The 17,703-nt window shown below is 46.9% G+C and overlaps 1 protein-coding gene across 6 annotated transcripts in view; it reads left to right on the top strand.

The window, feature by feature from the left end:
• ASCC2 (activating signal cointegrator 1 complex subunit 2) overlaps nucleotides 1-3,412 on the top strand; it is a 39,156-nt gene extending 35,744 nt beyond the window's left edge. For all 6 annotated transcript variants that reach the window (XM_074321863.2, XM_074321864.2, XM_074321866.2 and 3 more), the window contains one exon: nucleotides 480-3,412. In XM_074321863.2, coding sequence (XP_074177964.2) covers nucleotides 480-651 — 172 coding nt within the window. In that variant the 3' untranslated portion in view covers nucleotides 652-3,412. The remainder of the gene's footprint in view (nucleotides 1-479) is intronic.
• The last annotated feature ends 14,291 nt before the right edge of the window (nucleotides 3,413-17,703 follow it).

Below are 17,703 nucleotides of genomic sequence, written 5' to 3' on the forward strand. Positions count from 1 at the left end.
CCCTGGTCACAGAGCTCTGGACAAACCCAGCCGTTGAGATGGTCTGAAAAGGTCCTAGGTCATGTCTGTGCATGCACTTGGTCTTTGGAGGCCACCAGGCAAGGCTCTGAGTAGCACAGGAGTATCACCTCATCTGTAGCACGAAGCCCTGATGGAGAAGGGAGAGGACCCATCCCTACGCCTTCCTCCTCTCCTTAGGTGGGCTGCAGCTAACCCACGGGCTGCTCCTTCCTCACAGCTTAGCCAGGGTCCCATCTGGAGGCCAAGTTCAGAGAAGAGAAATCACCAGGCACAGGGCTGGCCAGAGCCCCAATATGCCTTCCCTGCCGGGCTCTTTCTCCTTCTATAGAAATTGGGACATGGGTGTCCTGGCCCAAACTGTATGTCCTTTCTCAGAGACCTCTGAGAGGAGATCTGTGGGCTATCAGAGCTTCTTCTGGCTGATGGGTTCTCCTGGAGATGGGTTGTTCTTCCTTCAGGTACCGGCATGACAGCTCGGCGGCAGTGGCCGGCAGCCCCCGGGGCCACGGGCAGAGCCGTGAGACAACTCAGGAACGCCGAAAGAAGGAATCCAACAAGTCGACACGAGCCAACCACAACCGGAGAACCATGGCTGACCGCAAAAGGAGCAAAGGCATGATTCCATCCTGAAGCTGCTGAACTATGGAGGCAGCAGTGCCAAACCCATCAGGAGGCATCTCTATAGCCCAGAGCCTCGCGCCAGTTGGCTCCCTGCCAGGGCCCCAAGTTTAACTCAACCCCTCAATAGCCTCAGCTTTGCAGCCCCTGAGAAGGCCGCCTCATTATCTACCAGCCAGCCGGGACCGCCTTCTTGTAGAATACACAGTGCCTTATTCCACAGCAGAAGAACCCAGGGACCAGCGAGCAGGCAAAAGGGACCGGGACAGAGCCCCAAGGCAAGCCCCCCAAACCTCGTGCAGCAAGACACCACTTCCCTTTTCCCTGGATGGCAGGAAACCTGTCTATTCAAAAACAAAACAAAAGGCCGGCGAATAAAGTTTTTGACCCTTTTAAGCAATCATCCATGATGTGCCCATGACCCGCTCTCCCTGTGTGCCATTCTTCAGTGCCAGCCACTATCTGGAGAGGAAGAGGGCAGGACAGTCACCATGCTCTTTTCATCCACCTTTTGTGTTTTCCTCTCCTTGCAACCCCTCCTAATGTTGCTCTGCCTTGCTGTGTGTCCCCGAGAACACCAGTTCCTTCTCTGAACCGCGAGTACCTGCTTGTGGAAGAAAGGACTTGGTATGTGAGGCCCTGCAGTCCCATCTTTTATCTCATTCAGCCCCCACCAGCTCCACCTGGAGGAGGTGGGTACTGTGCTCAGCCCCACAGTACAGATGAGGAAGGTGAGCCCCGAGAGCTGAAGGCGCCTGCCCGGCCACAACTAGGAAGTGGGAGAACAGGGATGGACACTCAGTCTGACCCCTGGCCTTTATCGGGTCCTAGACCCCTGAGGGTGGTGTCATCTCCATCTCAGCTGGCCTGAGGACACTTGGCCAGCCGCAGAGCCAGAACCAGAACTCAGTGCCTCCTGATTGCATATACACTCTATTAAATACTCCAAAATTGAGGGGTTGTAGACCAGAAGAAACAAGTGAGGATGTTACTGCTGAGCCCTGTTGGAGCGAGTGGGACTTGGACCCAGTTCCTCAGAGCCCCCTCCCAGGTATGACAAACTGGCCCCCCAGAATTTTGCTGAACGATGGCAGAGCACCAGTGGGGCATTTGCTGGGCTGATTCTAGCCCAGCCTGGCCTGTAGTCCATCAGCAGAAGCCAGGGCCCCTGCCAAGCTGGACCTTGACAAGTCACCCTAGATGCTAGTACAATTTATTTGCATGTGGTTAGGATGAGCGTCTGAAGCAGCAAGGCAGACAAGCTCTTGACGAATTGGTTTTGTTAGGTCAGCCCGTACAAGTGGAAATCAATAGCAATTCCTCTGTGTCACTCCAGTTCTCTTGGTGCGTTGGCGATGCTGAGCAGATGTGGGGTGGTGTCCTCCCCTCACATGGCCGAATTAGCTGAGCTCAGGCTCGGGGTCAGCCACTCTGACAGGCAGCAGGAAGACTGTTTCCTCCTGGAGGCATTTGCCTGGAGCAGCAGGGGCCATTCTTTTCTCTGTTGCTGAACACCTCAGACCCAGCTCTTGTCCCTGGAGCAAAGCGATACGGATTGGGGGATCTGCCTTACCTATTTCTGTTCATATAGCCCTCTCACCTTTACTTGGTCATCTGCACCTCCTGACCACCCAGAATGGCGTTCAGGGTTCACAATGGCTTCCTGGTTCAAAGGACTTGAGAAGATAGAAGTGATTTTTCAAATTTTCCAGAAGGTAGTGCCAGGTCAAATTTAATCTCTCTTGAGGAACTATGTACTTTCTGTACTTTCTCATTTCAGATCTTGAGGGCACCCTTTCAGGGATGCTTTGAAAACAGCTCAGGGGTCCTCCAGAATGGTGCTGATAGGCACACCCCTTCACCTCTTGGGGCCTCAGTTTTGCCATCTGTAAGGTGGGTACACTGAACAAGATGAATGGTTTCCACTTGGTGCCAATCAAATTCTCTGAGGAGGCCCCATGGTTTAAGACCGGCAATGGCAGAAGTGTTAGAAGTGAAATGGGATGGAGGCTTGAACCCTGCCCACTTGGTCACAGGGGCCCACCATCCCCACTACTGTTCCTAAGCAGGAATTTTCCAAGTGCCTTCTCTGTACCCTGGCAGAGAACATGACTACCACAGGCATTTCCCAGGAAGCTTGTAAGACCTTGTGCATCCGAGAGGACTTAAGACTGATCTTTGTTTTCCATCCATGACAATGATGGTGAACATGTTTGTATGAACAGTGCTTCTGCGCCTCTGTGAGTGGGTGGACAGAGCCTGTCACTGTTTCTAAAAGGGAGCCCAGGAGCCCAGGGAGTAACTTGCCCAAAGCCCGTGGCAAGTTAGTGGCAGAGCCTGGATGTCGATCCTTTTTGAGTCGCACTCTTAGACAGCCAAGTGTGTTCTGGAAGAATGAATGGTTGTCAAGAACCTGCTTCTCCCTGCCACACCAGGAGCTTGGGGTAAATAATACAAGGAGGGAAACAAAAATAAAAATAAAAGTAAATGCACCAAAAATGCAGGGGGGTATTGTGGAGCCTCCCCTTTAAATGATGTCAATGGAGCCTTGCTAGCCACACAGGAAACTAAATCCTCAAGAATAATGTTTTTTAAAAGAATAAATTTGAAAGCAGACTACGTGATGGTCACGTACCATGATTGTGAAAGTATTTAAAAAAAAAATCATTGATTTTGCATACAGACCAAATCTGGAAGGGAATGTGCATAAATGAAAATGATGTGAGATCATGATGATTTGTAATGAGAATAAAAGCACTTACTACTTACCGTGGCCCGAGTTTCCGCTGGGCTCTCTCCTTGCATTGTCTTGTTTAATCCTCACAAGGGAGATACAGATGAGAAAAATCGAGGTACAGAGAGGGTAGGCGACCTGACCAAGCAGGCGCTCACGTTTAGCAAGTGTCCAAGGAGGACTCATTCAGTCACTCCCGCAGAAGCCCGCACTCAACCCTTAAGCCACCCTCCTCACCATGCCCGCAGCCCTGTTACTGTTCTTACAAAGAAAGAAGGAAATACAAGTCAAATAGCTGCAGAACAAGAGGACAGGAAATCCCATTTCATCAGGCTAATGGGATCCGTTACATGTATATTAAACTGTTTGATATTGTCCCGCCGATCTCTGATGCTCTGTTCCTTTTTTTTTTCTCTTTCTGTCTTCAAATTCATTTATCCTTTCTTCTGTGTGTCCAATATGCTATTAAGCCCATTGAATCATTCTTTTTGTGTCCTGTTTCTCTAGCGGAACTGGAGAAAAGGCTAGGGGCAGAACATGTCAGCTGAGATGGGGACAGCAGAGCCTGGGGAGCACCAAGGCCTGGGAGGGGGCCAAGAGGCTGGCAAAGTTGAAAGGTCCAGGGTGCAGGTAGAAGAGGGGGTGGAGGAGAGGGAGTGAGCCCCAGAGTTAGGGCCACAGGCTAGGCCAGGCTGTGGCCGAGACATTTGTTCAGAGCTGCAGCTTTCAGTGTTTGCTGCCCTCCCTCTAGGCTTGGAGTATGGACAGTCAGCCTGGTTTGGAGGGTCAAGGAGGGAGGACAAGTGTATCCACTCAGCACACATTTCCCAAGATCTACTAGGTGTCAGGCACTGCGCCAGGCCTGGGTGAGCAAGACCCAGCCGACCCGCGTGGAATTAGTGGTCCAAGGGGTGTGTGGATGTTAAGACATGTTTGGAAAATGATTTGTCACTGTTGTGCTAAGTCTTAATAAATAAATTAATAAAGAAATGAGCAGGCAAGGTCAACAGAAAGAGGCCGAGTACAAAGAGACTTTCCAGAAGCAGAGGGTGGTGGTCACGATGTCAGGCAGGAGCCAAGAGGTCAACCAGGCTAAGGCCATGGGGATTCCTGGGGCTCTGTCCCAGCTTTGCCAGGAAGCAGAGGGGAGGCAGCCAGGGGGAAGAATGGAAGATGAGGAAGGGAAAGCAGGAGAGTGGGCCTCTCTTGAACTTGACATCCAAGAGGAAGAAGAGGGGGCTCAGCGGTGAAGAGGCAGTGTTAGAACCAGAACATGTTTATGGGATGGCTAGAAAGAGCTGGGGAGGCACCAGAGCTCCGGGGAACCCCGTGAGGGGAGGGGTGAGGCCAGGGCCCACGTGGAACTCCCCGGGTCACCCATAGAGCAAGGGGAGCCCAGCATCAGGTCATTTCTAAATCTCGGTGCTGGGACAGCAGGGAAGGGCCTTGACTGTGGCCAGAGGCTGTTGCAGTTCTGCAGCCTGAACCAAGGTACAAAAAATCAGTCTAAAGGTTACCATCTCCAGCCCTATATGTGTGTGTGTGGTGGGGGTTGGGGTGTCTTAAAATGAGCATGAAATTCTGACTTCCCATCATACTAGAAATTCTCTTCCCACAATCAATAATCAAGGGACTTTTACACAGACTGGCAGAATTCAGAGAGTCTTAAAGGGCATTTAGTCCAGAATTTCTTAACCTATTTAAACCCTCAACCCACCCCAATCTCCGGATTTCAAATACCCCCTCTTCCCCTGGGGGTGGGGAGCTTTCCCTGCTTAAGAATTCACTGGGCTTCTGTGGGTCTTGCGCAGCCATGGAGGTTGTGCCAAGCTTCACTTGCTGTGGCCTGAATGACAAAAACAACAGGTACTTAATTCTAGTTTTCCAAATATGAAATTATGACTTTGAATATGCTTTTTCTGTCTGCATGAGCCCACCCTCAGCACTTGGACATGTCCCTAAATGCTCTGTCATCCCAAACAGTAATTATGGTTTTCTCTTCCTGAAAGTGGTTTTCACAGGAGAACCTGGTAGAAAAGGGACCCCCAGCGGGATGAAGACCAATCATGGCTGTACATTTGGGAAAGCTATTTGCAGAGCTTATATGCAGACTCCCACCCTATGTCCCATCTCCTGGTCCAATCTTAGCAGTCTTTCCCATGTCCATTGCCAGGCCTCCCCTGCCCATCCTTTTTACTGTTAATTTGTTCATAAAGGTGGCCAGTGTGGGGGGGGGGGGCAGGTGAAAAGAGCGCTAGGTTAAGAATCAGGAGACTGGAATCTGGGCCCTGGACTTGAATAAGCTGTGTGAACGCTTGGCTTTTCTGGGCCGTGGTTTCTTATGAGAAATGGGGATGCGCATTCTTCCGGCCCTCTTGCTTCACGGGCACAGGTAATTATGAGGGTCAGGTGAGCTCACAACAGGGGATACACTAAAAGCTGTGAACCTTGTTCAAATGAGAGAGAAGAAAATTGTGATGGGTGGGCCTCCCTGTCGACTGCATTTGAGGCAGCGTCCACCTCCGCTCCCTTTTAATCATCGTGCCAGAAACCTATGTGTACAAGTCACCTGATATTGCCAGGGGTACATTTCCAAACATGGGATTCTGGGGTCCCAAGGCCATGAATAGTTTTAGAGCTGCCTTTATCTGGATTTTTGCTGATAGTTCTCGTCAGAAGGACAGAATCAGGGGTGGCTTGAACTCCAAAGCTTTTGCCTCCATGGCAGGTTCTGCCATGAAACAGTCTCCCCCCAGGCCCCTATTTCTAGGGGAGTCCAAGAACTGTCATGTTGAGACCCCTTTGAATGGGGTTTGTTTAGAAGAAGGTGAGATGCTGCCCCCATTCCTCCGACAGTTTCACCAGGTGCCACAGGACAGATCCAATGGGCAGAGCCTGGCCCCCAGATCCAACTGGCCTCTGTCACAGGAGAGGGGCAACAGATAAGGACCAGCTCAGTGACCTGCCAAAGGGGAGGTGTGCAGCCTGTCACATCTGGAAAACCAGACTCCCTGCTCAGAAGGCATTAGTTTCGCCCCAAGAGTATTAACTCAGAAGGCATTGGTTTCTCCCCAAGAGTATTAACTCAGAATAGCATGCAATGGCAAGGCCAGAAATTTTCCTTGGGGATCAAGGTCCTCTGAATGGCAGTGGCCTATTTTTCTTTTGTCATTCAGAGAAGGGCTCGGCTCTGGGGTCAGAACAGAGCTGGCCTCAGCCACTCCCTGGCTCTGTAACTCTGAGCAAGGTGGCCTCGCCTCTCTGAGCCCAAATTGTCTTGTGTGTAAATTGGAGATGTTGGCAGGATGTGGGGCAAGGTGTGTGCAGTCCCGGCTCACTGTGAGGCAAGCAGGTGAACTCACAGGGCCCTGCTCACAGGGACCCAGGAGAGGGTGCCTCCCACCGAAGCTTCAGACTGCTCTCTGTGCACCCCACCTCTCAGCCCCTCAGCACAGCTGCCCTGGCTCCTCCGGGGGGTCCTCCCAGAAGCCTCTGTCTCAGGATGACCTGGACACACAGGAGCTAGAGAGAGAAAAAGGCAGGCACAATCCAGCCTGGTAAGTGTGTGATGGGTACACTGGGGACCCAGAGGAGGTCCACTGCTCAGCCTTGTGGGACTAGAAATGACCTCATTGAATCCTTGAGACAAAGACAGGTGAAACGTACGTGTGATTATAAGCCTCATCTAGCAGTTCAGTCACTTGCTCGTGGCTAAGCCAGGATTCAAAATCACGTTTGCCAGGCCCCATAGTCCATCTTTTAGCCCCTTGGCTTTCCTGCTTCTCTGTATCTGGGCACTTGAACTAGAAGCCATAATACTCCACATGTGGTTGACTCAGCATGGAAAAGAGGGCCTATCAACTCCTTTGTTCTAAATATCATATTTCTGTTGATACAACCTAATCAAGTCACTCCACTGAGAGAGGGTCAGGGGAAAGGAGAGGGGAGTTAGGAAGCTGAGCAGGGCTTATTTTCCAAATGTCCAGTTTTCCATAGTCTCCCCTGTCTGCCAGTGGAAGAAAGGCCCTTGGAGGGCCTAGTTTGAAGAAGGTATTTATTTCATCTGGAAAGCTTAGTGACCCAAGGAGATAAGATATCACGTGGAACTGCAGACTCAGGGTAGGAAGTGGCCTCTCTGTTGGAGGCTTGCACAGGAGGGAGACAGAAGTCTGCTTAGACATCAGGAAGGAAGAAAGACAGACAGAAGAGAGGAATCTGTTACATGGTGAAAGGTGTGGGAAAGAGATAAGGGCTGCCTGAGACTGACTCAAGGCTGCTGGGGCTTAAAACAGTGTTAGAGTCGCTGAAACAAGATTGTGAAGGAACGTGGGAGCTCACAAGAGGGATGGAAGAATGTCGGGAACATGGTTTTAAAGCAGCTGAGGCAACAAGGGGCTGGGGAGGGGGCCACTTGGATGATTCAGCTGTACAATCATCCCCAAAGCTCTCAGCCTGCATTTTGCGGATTGAATATGCTAATTAGGCACTTGTCCCTGAAGACCTAGCAGGGAGCCCCTGTTAATTTGCTCGCTGTAGACAACATTAGCTAATAAGCGTGTGCTGAGCACATCACAAGCATTATCTCACATTATCTTCCTAACCACTCTGTGAGGTATTATTATCATTATCGCATTTTCCACATGGGGAAACCAAGGCTCACAGAAGGGAAGCAACCCATCCAAGGTCACCCGGCTGGACAGTAGCAGAGCTAGAGTTCAAATGCAGGCATGTTCTGTGTCCACCATCCATGCCTCGGCCCAAGAGGGAGAGCAAAGGGACCCACAGCAAGGACCCTATTTGGAAGGTTTATGAAGTGAGGATTGTCAGGCTAAGGAATTTGAACTTGATCTTGCAGGTAGTGGAGAGCCATTGAAGGTGTTTAAGCAGGGATGTTGATCTGGCAGCCTCCCGAGAATACATCGAAGAGGAAGGGCCCAGAGCAGGAGAGGAAGATTCCAGGCAGGAGTTCTGAAAGGAGGATAGGCCAGGGCAGCAGGAGGGCTGTCAGCACCCTTGTACTCACAGACTCGATCCCAGCTGACACTTTCTCTGCATTCCATCATTGCTTTGCCCTTGATGCTGGCTGGAGTCTGCCCTTGGCATTCAGTCTGTGCATAAATCCAAGCATATCAAGCCAAGGCCCCAATGAAAAGAGAATGATTTTTTGCACAGTGTGGAGCAGTGTATATGAGCGTAGCCTTGAGCCAACTGTCCTGTATTTGAACTTCTGCTCCACTCTCACTAGCTGTGTTACCCTGGGCAAGACACTTAACTTCTCTGAGCCTTATATATCTACCTGTAAAATGGGATGGAGAGCAGCACCCACCTCAGATTGAGGGTCCAGTGACACAAGGCATGCTAATGGCAGTCGGCTCAGGCCTGGCCCTGGGTGAGTGGCCGGAGAAAGCAGCTATTGTGTGTGTATGTGTGTGTGTGTGTGTGTGTGTGTGTGTGTGTGTGTGTGTGTGTAAGCTCCCGCATGGGCCGCTGCCTGCCCCTGGTACAGAGCCATCATCTTCACTAACACTCAAGCAGCTGCTTCCATAACTCGCATGTTGCATGAGGAATTTGTATTCCCTCCAAATTTGCACATTGCTCACCCATTTTAAATTCATTGATTTTTGTCCTTTCCTTGGAAGACTGCAAACTCATTTGTAGGATAGTCCTGTTCCTTCTAATTGGAAGGGCTGGCTGACTTACAGGATGGAATCAATTAAAAAAAAATAATAACGTACGTTGCTTTCCCCCCCTTATTACAAAAGCAGTAATATGCTCAATGTGGTTCACACAATAAAGCAAAGAAAAATCCCATAATCCCACCATCTGGAAATAATGACTCTCAGGATTTTAGTTCTTATCCTTCTAGCACTATTTTAGAAAAAGGAATGTACACATTGGTTTTCCACACCAAAAAATGGTTTTCCACAACACATGCTGTTATCACCATTTTTTCAGTTAGTAAGACATTGTGAACATTTTTCCATTTCTCATCTGCATCCTTTTGATCAAGTTAATAGTATTCTGTTGTACCATGCTTTAGTCAGTCAGTTCCCTGTAGATGTTCATTTAGGTTGTTTCTCATTATTTACTACTAAATTACAATGAACTGCCTCCTGGGTAAATATTCACCCACATCCATGATTAGTTTCTCGGGGTAAATTCTTAGAATTGCTGGGTCAAGTTTTTTGACTGTTGAATTGGCCTTCCCATCAGCAAGATTTGAGAATGACCAGTCCCCATACCCCTGCTCACAGCAGGTATTATATTAAAAAATATCTTCATGAGTTTAAAAACTAAAAGCATATCTAGTTATTTTTATTTTGCAAATCCATTCTGGTGAGCCTCAAGGAGGGGATGCAGGTATAAAATGGGCTTGAGAAAGCTGCAGACGTGGTGAGGTGTGGTGGAATCTCAGATTCTCCACCTGCATCTCCCTGTAGGGGTGAGGTACTGAAAGTAGTGTTGGCCAGTGGCCTCAGCTGTCAGTCCCTTCAGGGTTTGGCCATGCTGAGAACGCCTCTGCCCCAGTCTGTCCCCTTCCTAGGCAACAGCCTCAGTGGGTGATCGACAGGGGCGGTAAAGAGCTGCCCTCTCCCTGCTCAGGGCAGCTCTGAAAAGACATCCCATTCTCAGAACTCCCTGAGGGTCCAGGGTCAGGGGAGGCCTCCATTGGGACTGCATTTGCATCTGACTTTTCCCTCTGCTCGTCCTTTCTCCTTCTCTTCCTTTGTTGACCCCAAGGCCACTCCTTAAGAAACTTCCTGCACACTAACCTCCAGCCCAGAGTCTGTTTCCCAGAGAATCCAGCCTGTGATAGCGTACTGTGTCTACTGGGGACAAGCCTAGAATGTTCTGAGGGCTGGGCTTTCCTTCATTCTTTGAGCTGCCAAGACAACTTGGACTCCACCCAGAGCTGAAAAGTTTTGAGCCTTGGCGGGCAGCCCTGGAGCACCAGACGCTTCCAGGGTAGCCCCTGGCTAGGTTAATTAAGCAGGCATCTGGGTGAGGATTTACTGTACAGTAACCCTTACTCCCCTTGACACCTTTCCAAAACGACAACAGCTCCAGAAATAGTAATAATTGTAGCTGTCATTGTGCAGTCTCATGGTAGGTATTTTACAGATGAGAAAACTGGCTCAGAATGGTAAGTAACTTGCCTGAGTTCACACAGCCAGTGAGTGTGGTAAGTCTTGAATCCTAACCCAGGACTTTCCATTCTAAAATCAGTGCTCTTTACACGTCACTAGAGCTATTCAATGGGAATAATAATGTGAGTTATTGTTTAAATTAAGTGACACGTAAACTGTAAAGCACTCAGTACAATGCCTAGCTCATATTAAGTAGTTGACAGATGTAAACTATTAATCAGAAACCCGCCAGGGGCTTTCCTTCTCAGAATAAAATCTGAACTATTTTGCATGGCCTACAAGACCACACAATATCTGACCCTTTCTATCACTCCCTCCCTTCCTTCAGTTCAGCAAATAAACCAAACTCATACCCACCTCAGGACCTTTGCACTTGCTGTTCTTTTCCTGGAATGCTCTTGCTCTTGATTTTTACCTGGCTGAAATTTCCATTCAAATCTCAGCTCAAATGTCATCTCCTAGGAAAAGTGTTCCCTGATTACCTAATTGAGCATCTCACATTACTAATCAAACCTGAGTCACTATCAATACGTTACCCAGTTTTATTTTATTCCTAAATTTTAACATAAAATGAAATTCTTATTTAGTGTTTTGTTTACTGCCTGTCTCCCCTATTAGAATGGAAACTCCAAGAGGGTAGGGATTTTCTCATTCTCCACTATATGCTCAAGGTCTAGAGCAGTGCCAGGAAGAATAGACACTCAATAGATGTATTGGTTGGGATTTCCAGTCAAGATGGTGGAGTAGGTAAATGCCGTGCTTGCCTCCTCTCACAACCACATCAAAATTACAACTAAAACTACAGAACAACCACCATTGAGAATCACCTGAAATCTAAATGACCCGAAGCCCTAAAACTAAGGACATACAGAAGAAGCCACCTCAAGACTGATAGGAGGGGCAGAGACACAGAACTGGCTGTCCCACACCCACATGTCACCATTAAAAATCAAGAGAGATACCTTGGGTGCAGAGGTCCCCTCCCATCAGAGGAGCGAGGGGTCCAAGCCCCACATTAGGCTCCCCAGCCTACGGTTTCAGTGCCAGGGAGAGACGACCCCATAACTCCTGGTTGCAAAAACCAGTGGAGATTGTGGCTGAGAGAGATGAGGGTGGCTGCAGTCCCAGGTGCTCCTCTTAAAGGGCCCACGCACAGACTTACTTGCTGACAGACTCACTGCCTGAGCTCCAGGCTGGGGCAGCAGCTTGAACGGTGCCAGGGACATACAGGGAGGAACTGAGTTGTCTGCCTTCAGGGCGAGTCCTGGAGAGGAAACTTTCTCCCAGATGGACAGAGGAGCTGGCGGAAGCCATTGTTACTTTGTTGAGCCCTCCCTGCTCCTGGCGTGCAGATGCAGGCAGTTGCCATATCCGAGTCTCCATCAACCCTGCCCTGGTGATTCCCTGAGACCCTGCTCCACCTAAACTATCAGACCCACCCAAGCCGCTTCCAATGGCTTTTCCATATAAACCACCTGTCTTGGCTCATGCTGCTGCATGCAGACTGTCCTAAAACTTCTCAAAGTTTCACAAAATCCAAACAAGCAGCATCTGGCTTTGGCATGTTCTGTACCTCTGGCTGAGCATCCCTAAGCCTGGCACTAGCGACGGCCAGCCTCAGTTCGTGACTGGGACTCTCAATAACTTCCTTAACCTGGTGGAGGAAATAGATATATACACCCAGGAAGTGCAGAGAGTCACAAACAAGATGAACCCAAAGAGGTCCACACCAAGACGCATCATAATTAAAATGCCAAAGGTTAAAAATAAATAAAAAAATCTTAAAAGCAGCAAGAGAAAAGTAGTTTGTTACCTACAAGGGAAAACCCATAAGACTGTCAGCTGATTTCTCAACAGAAACTTTGCAGGCCAGAGGGATTGGCAGGAAATATTCCAAGTGATGAAAAGCAAGGACCTACAACCAAGAGTGCTCTACCCAGCAAAGCGTCATTTAGAATCAAAGGACAGATAAAGTGCTTCCAAGACAAGAAAAAGCTAGAGGAGTTCGTCACCACCAAACCAGTATTACAGGGAATCTTAGAGGAACTTATTTATGATTAAAAAGAAAAGATAAAAATATGAATAATAAAATGGCAATGACTATATATCTATCAACAATTACTTTCAATCTAAATGGATTAAATGCTCCAATCAAAAGATAGGGTGGCTGAATGGATAAGAAAACAAAACCCTTACATATGCTGCCTACAAGAGACTCACTTCTGATTGAAAAGCACAGACAGGCTGAAAGTAAAGGGATGGTGAAAAAGATAGTTCATGAAAATGGAAACAAACAAACAAACAAAAAGCAATACTTATAGCAGACAAAATGGACTTTAAAACAAAGGCTATAAAAAGAGACAAAGAAGGACCCAGAAATCCCACTTCTGAGTAATTTATCCAAAGAAACCAAAACATTGCTTTGAGGGGAGTCTGCATCCATGTGTTCACTGCAGCATTGTTCACAATGTCCAGGATGTAGAGGCAGCCTGGGTGTCCATTGATGGATGAATAAAGAGGAAATGGTACATATATACAATGGAATATTGCTTGACCCTGGAAGGGAATGGGCTGTTGCCATCTGAGACGCATGAATGGACCTGGAGGGTATTGTGCTGAGTGGAGTATGTCAGACAGAGCAAGACAGATGCAATGTGATTTCACTTATATGTGGAATCTAAAGAACAAAATAAACAAAACAAAGAGAAACTCATAGATAGAGAGAACATTTTGATGATTGCCAGATGGGAGGGGTTTTAGGATGGGTGAAAAAGGGGAAGGGATTACCAAGTACAAATTGGTTGTTACGAAGTAGTTGTGGAGATGTAGGGTATAGCATATGGAATATAGTCAATAATATTGTAATAACTATGTATGGTGTCAGATGGGTACTAGATTTATCGGAGTGATAGATGGGAGGGGGGTTGGGGCAGGGTAAAGGGCTTAAGAAGTACACATTGGTAGTTACCAAATAGTCATGGAGATATAAAGTAAAGCATAGAGAATATAGTCAATAATATGGTAATAACTATGTATAGTGCCAGCTGGGTATTAGACTAGTCAGGGGGATCACTTCTTAAATTATATAAATGTCTAACCACTATGCTATACACCTGAAATTAATATAAAATAATACTCAGTGTCAACTGTAATTGAAATATTTAAAAAGTAGGGGGAAGGGTTGCAGTGAAGGGGAATAAAAGATTAAAATTCCCAGGTATAAAACAAATGTCTTGGGGATGTAATGTACAGCAGTAGAAATATAGTCAATAATATTGTGATAGCATGTACCATGTCAGATGGTTGCTGGACTTATCATGGTGATCATTTCTCTAGGTATAACTATGGTGTACACTTGAAACTAATGTAATATTATATGTTAGCTATATTCTAATTGAAATCTTGAAAAAGAACTCCATTATAAAAAAAATAAAGTTTTATTGGAACACAGCCACATACACACACAAAAAGATGTATTGGTTGGATGAATGAATGAATGAATGAATAGTTTCTACCACTTCACGGATATATTTTTGAACACAAGAGAAGGTAGGAAAATAGGACATTATTAGCTCAACCACTCTTAGCCCAGAGAGCAGTCCTGTTTGATCAGAGCTACACCAGTCGCCAACTTCTCAGATGAGCATATAGGAAACATTGAAATTTGCTTTATGAGACACCCAAGCATTTAGCTTTTCCTGACACCTGTGCTAGGGGAGCAGGTGGGGAGTCCTTGAGGCTTTTTAAGTATAAAGACTGTCCCAGCTCTTGACTCCAGGAAATGCCGCAGGCTGAGTTTGGCAGAGAAGCAAACTTTTTTCCAGTAATAAACAACTTCTCGGTACCAGTCTGAAGAGAGCGCTAATCCTCACTTCCCTGACCTGTGAGGCAGACCCACCCAGGGAGCTCTAGGGAGGCCCAGCTCTCATTTGATGGTGCCACTCAAGGGCAAGTCTCCATGGGGACCTCAGGAAGGACAGCCCTGGGCCTCTGAGCTGGGGGTTCACATTTTGCATTTCTGTGTTTATGCTCTCTCTGGGACTCTTTTAATTTATTTATACTCCTCCATTATGAAAATTATACATGCTTGAGGCAGAAAACTTAGAAATCAGAGAAAAATACAACGGAAAAGAAAATAATTCACCCAAAGTTAACAATTTGGTGTGAACATTTCCAATTTCTTTCTTATACATGTTTACAAAAAACAATATGCACTATATAAATTGTGACCTGCCTTTTCCACTTAGCTTTACATTTTGACCATTTCCTTATGTGAACATTTACCTTACACGTTTTTTCTGCTTAATTGCATTTTTATAAAATGTTTTTGGGTTAGAATATCAATATTGCTTGTTGTAAGACAGAAGTAGATACCTATTGCATAAAGTGAAAGTTCTTTGAAACCCCACCCCTCAGAGATAACCACTGTGAAGAGTTTAGTGCATTATCTCTTGGTACTCGTATTTTTTGTATACATATATCAATATGTACCCTGTTTCCCTGAAAATAAGACCGAGCTGGACAATCAGCTCTAATGTGTCTTTTGGATCAAAAATTACTATAAGACCTGGTAGCTGTTGCAGCTTGACTACTTTTTCACTTAATCTTTCTTTACCACTAACATTGAGTCACCTCAGTCATTTTAATATCTACAGAAATTTCTATGATTTGACTCCATCTGTTTAACCACTCCCCTATTTTTCTTCTTCTTTTAATTCCAAACAATGCTCCAATGACTTTGTGTGTGTGTGTGGCGTGTGTGTGTACGCGCGTGTGCACAGCTGATTCTAGAGATATTTTTCTAGAAGCAGTAGCTTGGCCATTTTGATAGCTACATTAATTTTCTAGGGCTGCTGTTAACAGATTAGCACAAATTGAGTAGCTGCAAACAACAGAAATCTATTTGCTCAAAATTCTGGAGACTAAAACTCTAAAATCAAGGTTTCAGCAGGGCCCCCCTCCCTTTGAAGCGTTTAGGGAAGAATCCTACTGTGCCTCTTTCCTTGCTTCTGGCGGTTGCTGGCAATCTGGCATTTCTTGGCCTGTGACAGCATAACTCCAATCTCTGTCTTTGTCTTCATATGAGTATGACTTCCCCTGTGTCCTAACATGGCCTTCTTAAAAGGACAACAGTTATTGGATTAAGGCCCACTTCAATCCAGTATGACCTCATCTTAATTGAATTACATCCCCAAACACCCTATTTCCAAATAAGGTCACCTTCTGAGGTTCCAGGTGGACATGAAATTCAGTGAGATACTATTTAATCCCATACAATAAAAGAGGGTTATTATTATTTTAACCTTCAGCCCTTATTGAAACACACACACACACACACACACACACACACCACTAGCCCAGAAATGCTGATGACAAACAATGGGGCATCTTAACTGTAGACTGGCTTATGGATACACTTGCTTGCTGGTTGGGCTGTCAGAATGTGTCCCGCCTGAGGCAGGTGACCAACTAAGCTCATCCTGATTTTAACGCCTTGAGCAGGTATTATAGAACAATACAGAATAACTGCAAAAATGTTCCTTGCTTTATTGTTTTTTACCAGCACATAGCTCTCGAATCATTGGGAAAAGTGTAATGTCAGTGACAATCTTCAACCCCAGGGTTATCCTGTTTGACGCTGAAATCATTCCTAAAAGTCTTAGGATAGTCTCTACTTCGATTCAGGTGTTGATCTGACCCCTAGAGCTGTACCACCTTTGGCAGGTCATAATTTCCCTAGGCTTTCACTTAATCTTCCTGAAAATATGCCTCAGGTAGGACCAACTGGGTAATTCCTAGGGTCCCTCCTTTCTCTGTATGGGTTTCCTGACCTGACTCTTCCCCATCAGTCCCCTCCAATCATGCCAGGGCTCTGGGTGAAAGATGACAGGTAGGTGAGGCCCCGATCCTTCCCAAACCGGTTACAAAACAGAACCGCTCTACACCGGCTCAGGACTTCCCAGTGCTTTCCTCTGCTGCTTCCAACCACGTTGCATGTTTCCCAAGGTCCCTTATAGCCATCAGCCCTAACAAGGAGCACATCAACAGCCTCCAAGCTCTTCTCCCTGCTTCCACTCCTGTCTGCCTGCAATCTCATTGCCCAAGAGCTGCCAGAATGATGTTCTTATAACAAGACAGGGAGAGGTTGTTGCTTCGGAATTTTTCAGTAGCAACTCATTGTAATTTTGGTAAAATCCAAATTATTCACTGACAAACCAGGTCCCAAATGGCCTGGTCCCCTTTACTTCCCACCTTCAAACCCCCTCAGCTACTCCAGCCTTTTAGTTCCTCAAACATTGCAAGTGCTTTCCCCACTTTGTGCCATCAAACTTGATGCTTCCTTTGCTTTGCCTCCAACTCACAACTTAAGTGACTGAACTTTATCACCAGTTACCTCTTCCAAGGCTTCCCCAGACTACCCTGTCACTCCTGGTTGCTCTCTCCTTGCGGTTTCCCCAGAATACTTGGCCCAGTCTGTATATGTCTGACGGCATTTAGTGTCTCTGGTAGGAGTTCTAACCCCATGTTGTTTACCAGCATATGCCCAGCACCTACCTAGCTCAATACCTCACATAGTGGCCACCCATGTTTGTTGAATTAATGACCAGAATATGTCCCCACAACCCTTCTTCCTCACATTCCTACTATTCTACAACCTTCTAGCAGAATCTTCTGGCTCTCTGGTTCCTTAACCATCCCCATCTCTGCCAGAAGTCACCTCCATGTGCCATGATCTGTGACTGTGTTAAATTTAACTCCTTTAATACTCACAAAACCCCCCATAAAGACATTCTTCTATTACCACCATTTTACAGACCAGGAAACTGAGGCTCAGCAAGGTCAAGTGCCTCGCCGTTGGTTCACACAGCTAGAACTAATGGAATGAGGATTCAAACCCAAGTGAGCACCATGATAAACCAGACTCATTAGACAGCAGAACTGTAGCAGAAGACTCAGAATTCTGGTCCAAATTAATCTCTGCGGCCCAGAGAGGTATGGCAGTTTTACCCAAAGACACTAGGCAGCGTGGAGACTACACTCTGGGGCATGGGGTGGCCCAAGACCCTCAGGCCAGGGTTTTCCCCACCCGAGGCCGAGCCACTTAGCTCCCCTCTGTGTGATTTAAGAATGGAAGTATCGGTTTAGAAGCCAAAGTTGAAGCGAACATCGCCAACTCTAGCA

This window comes from Rhinolophus sinicus, chromosome 9, assembly GCF_057876585.1.
Source record: "Rhinolophus sinicus isolate RSI-liver-muscle chromosome 9, RSI-T2T, whole genome shotgun sequence".
Lineage (NCBI taxonomy): Eukaryota > Metazoa > Chordata > Mammalia > Chiroptera > Rhinolophidae > Rhinolophus > Rhinolophus sinicus.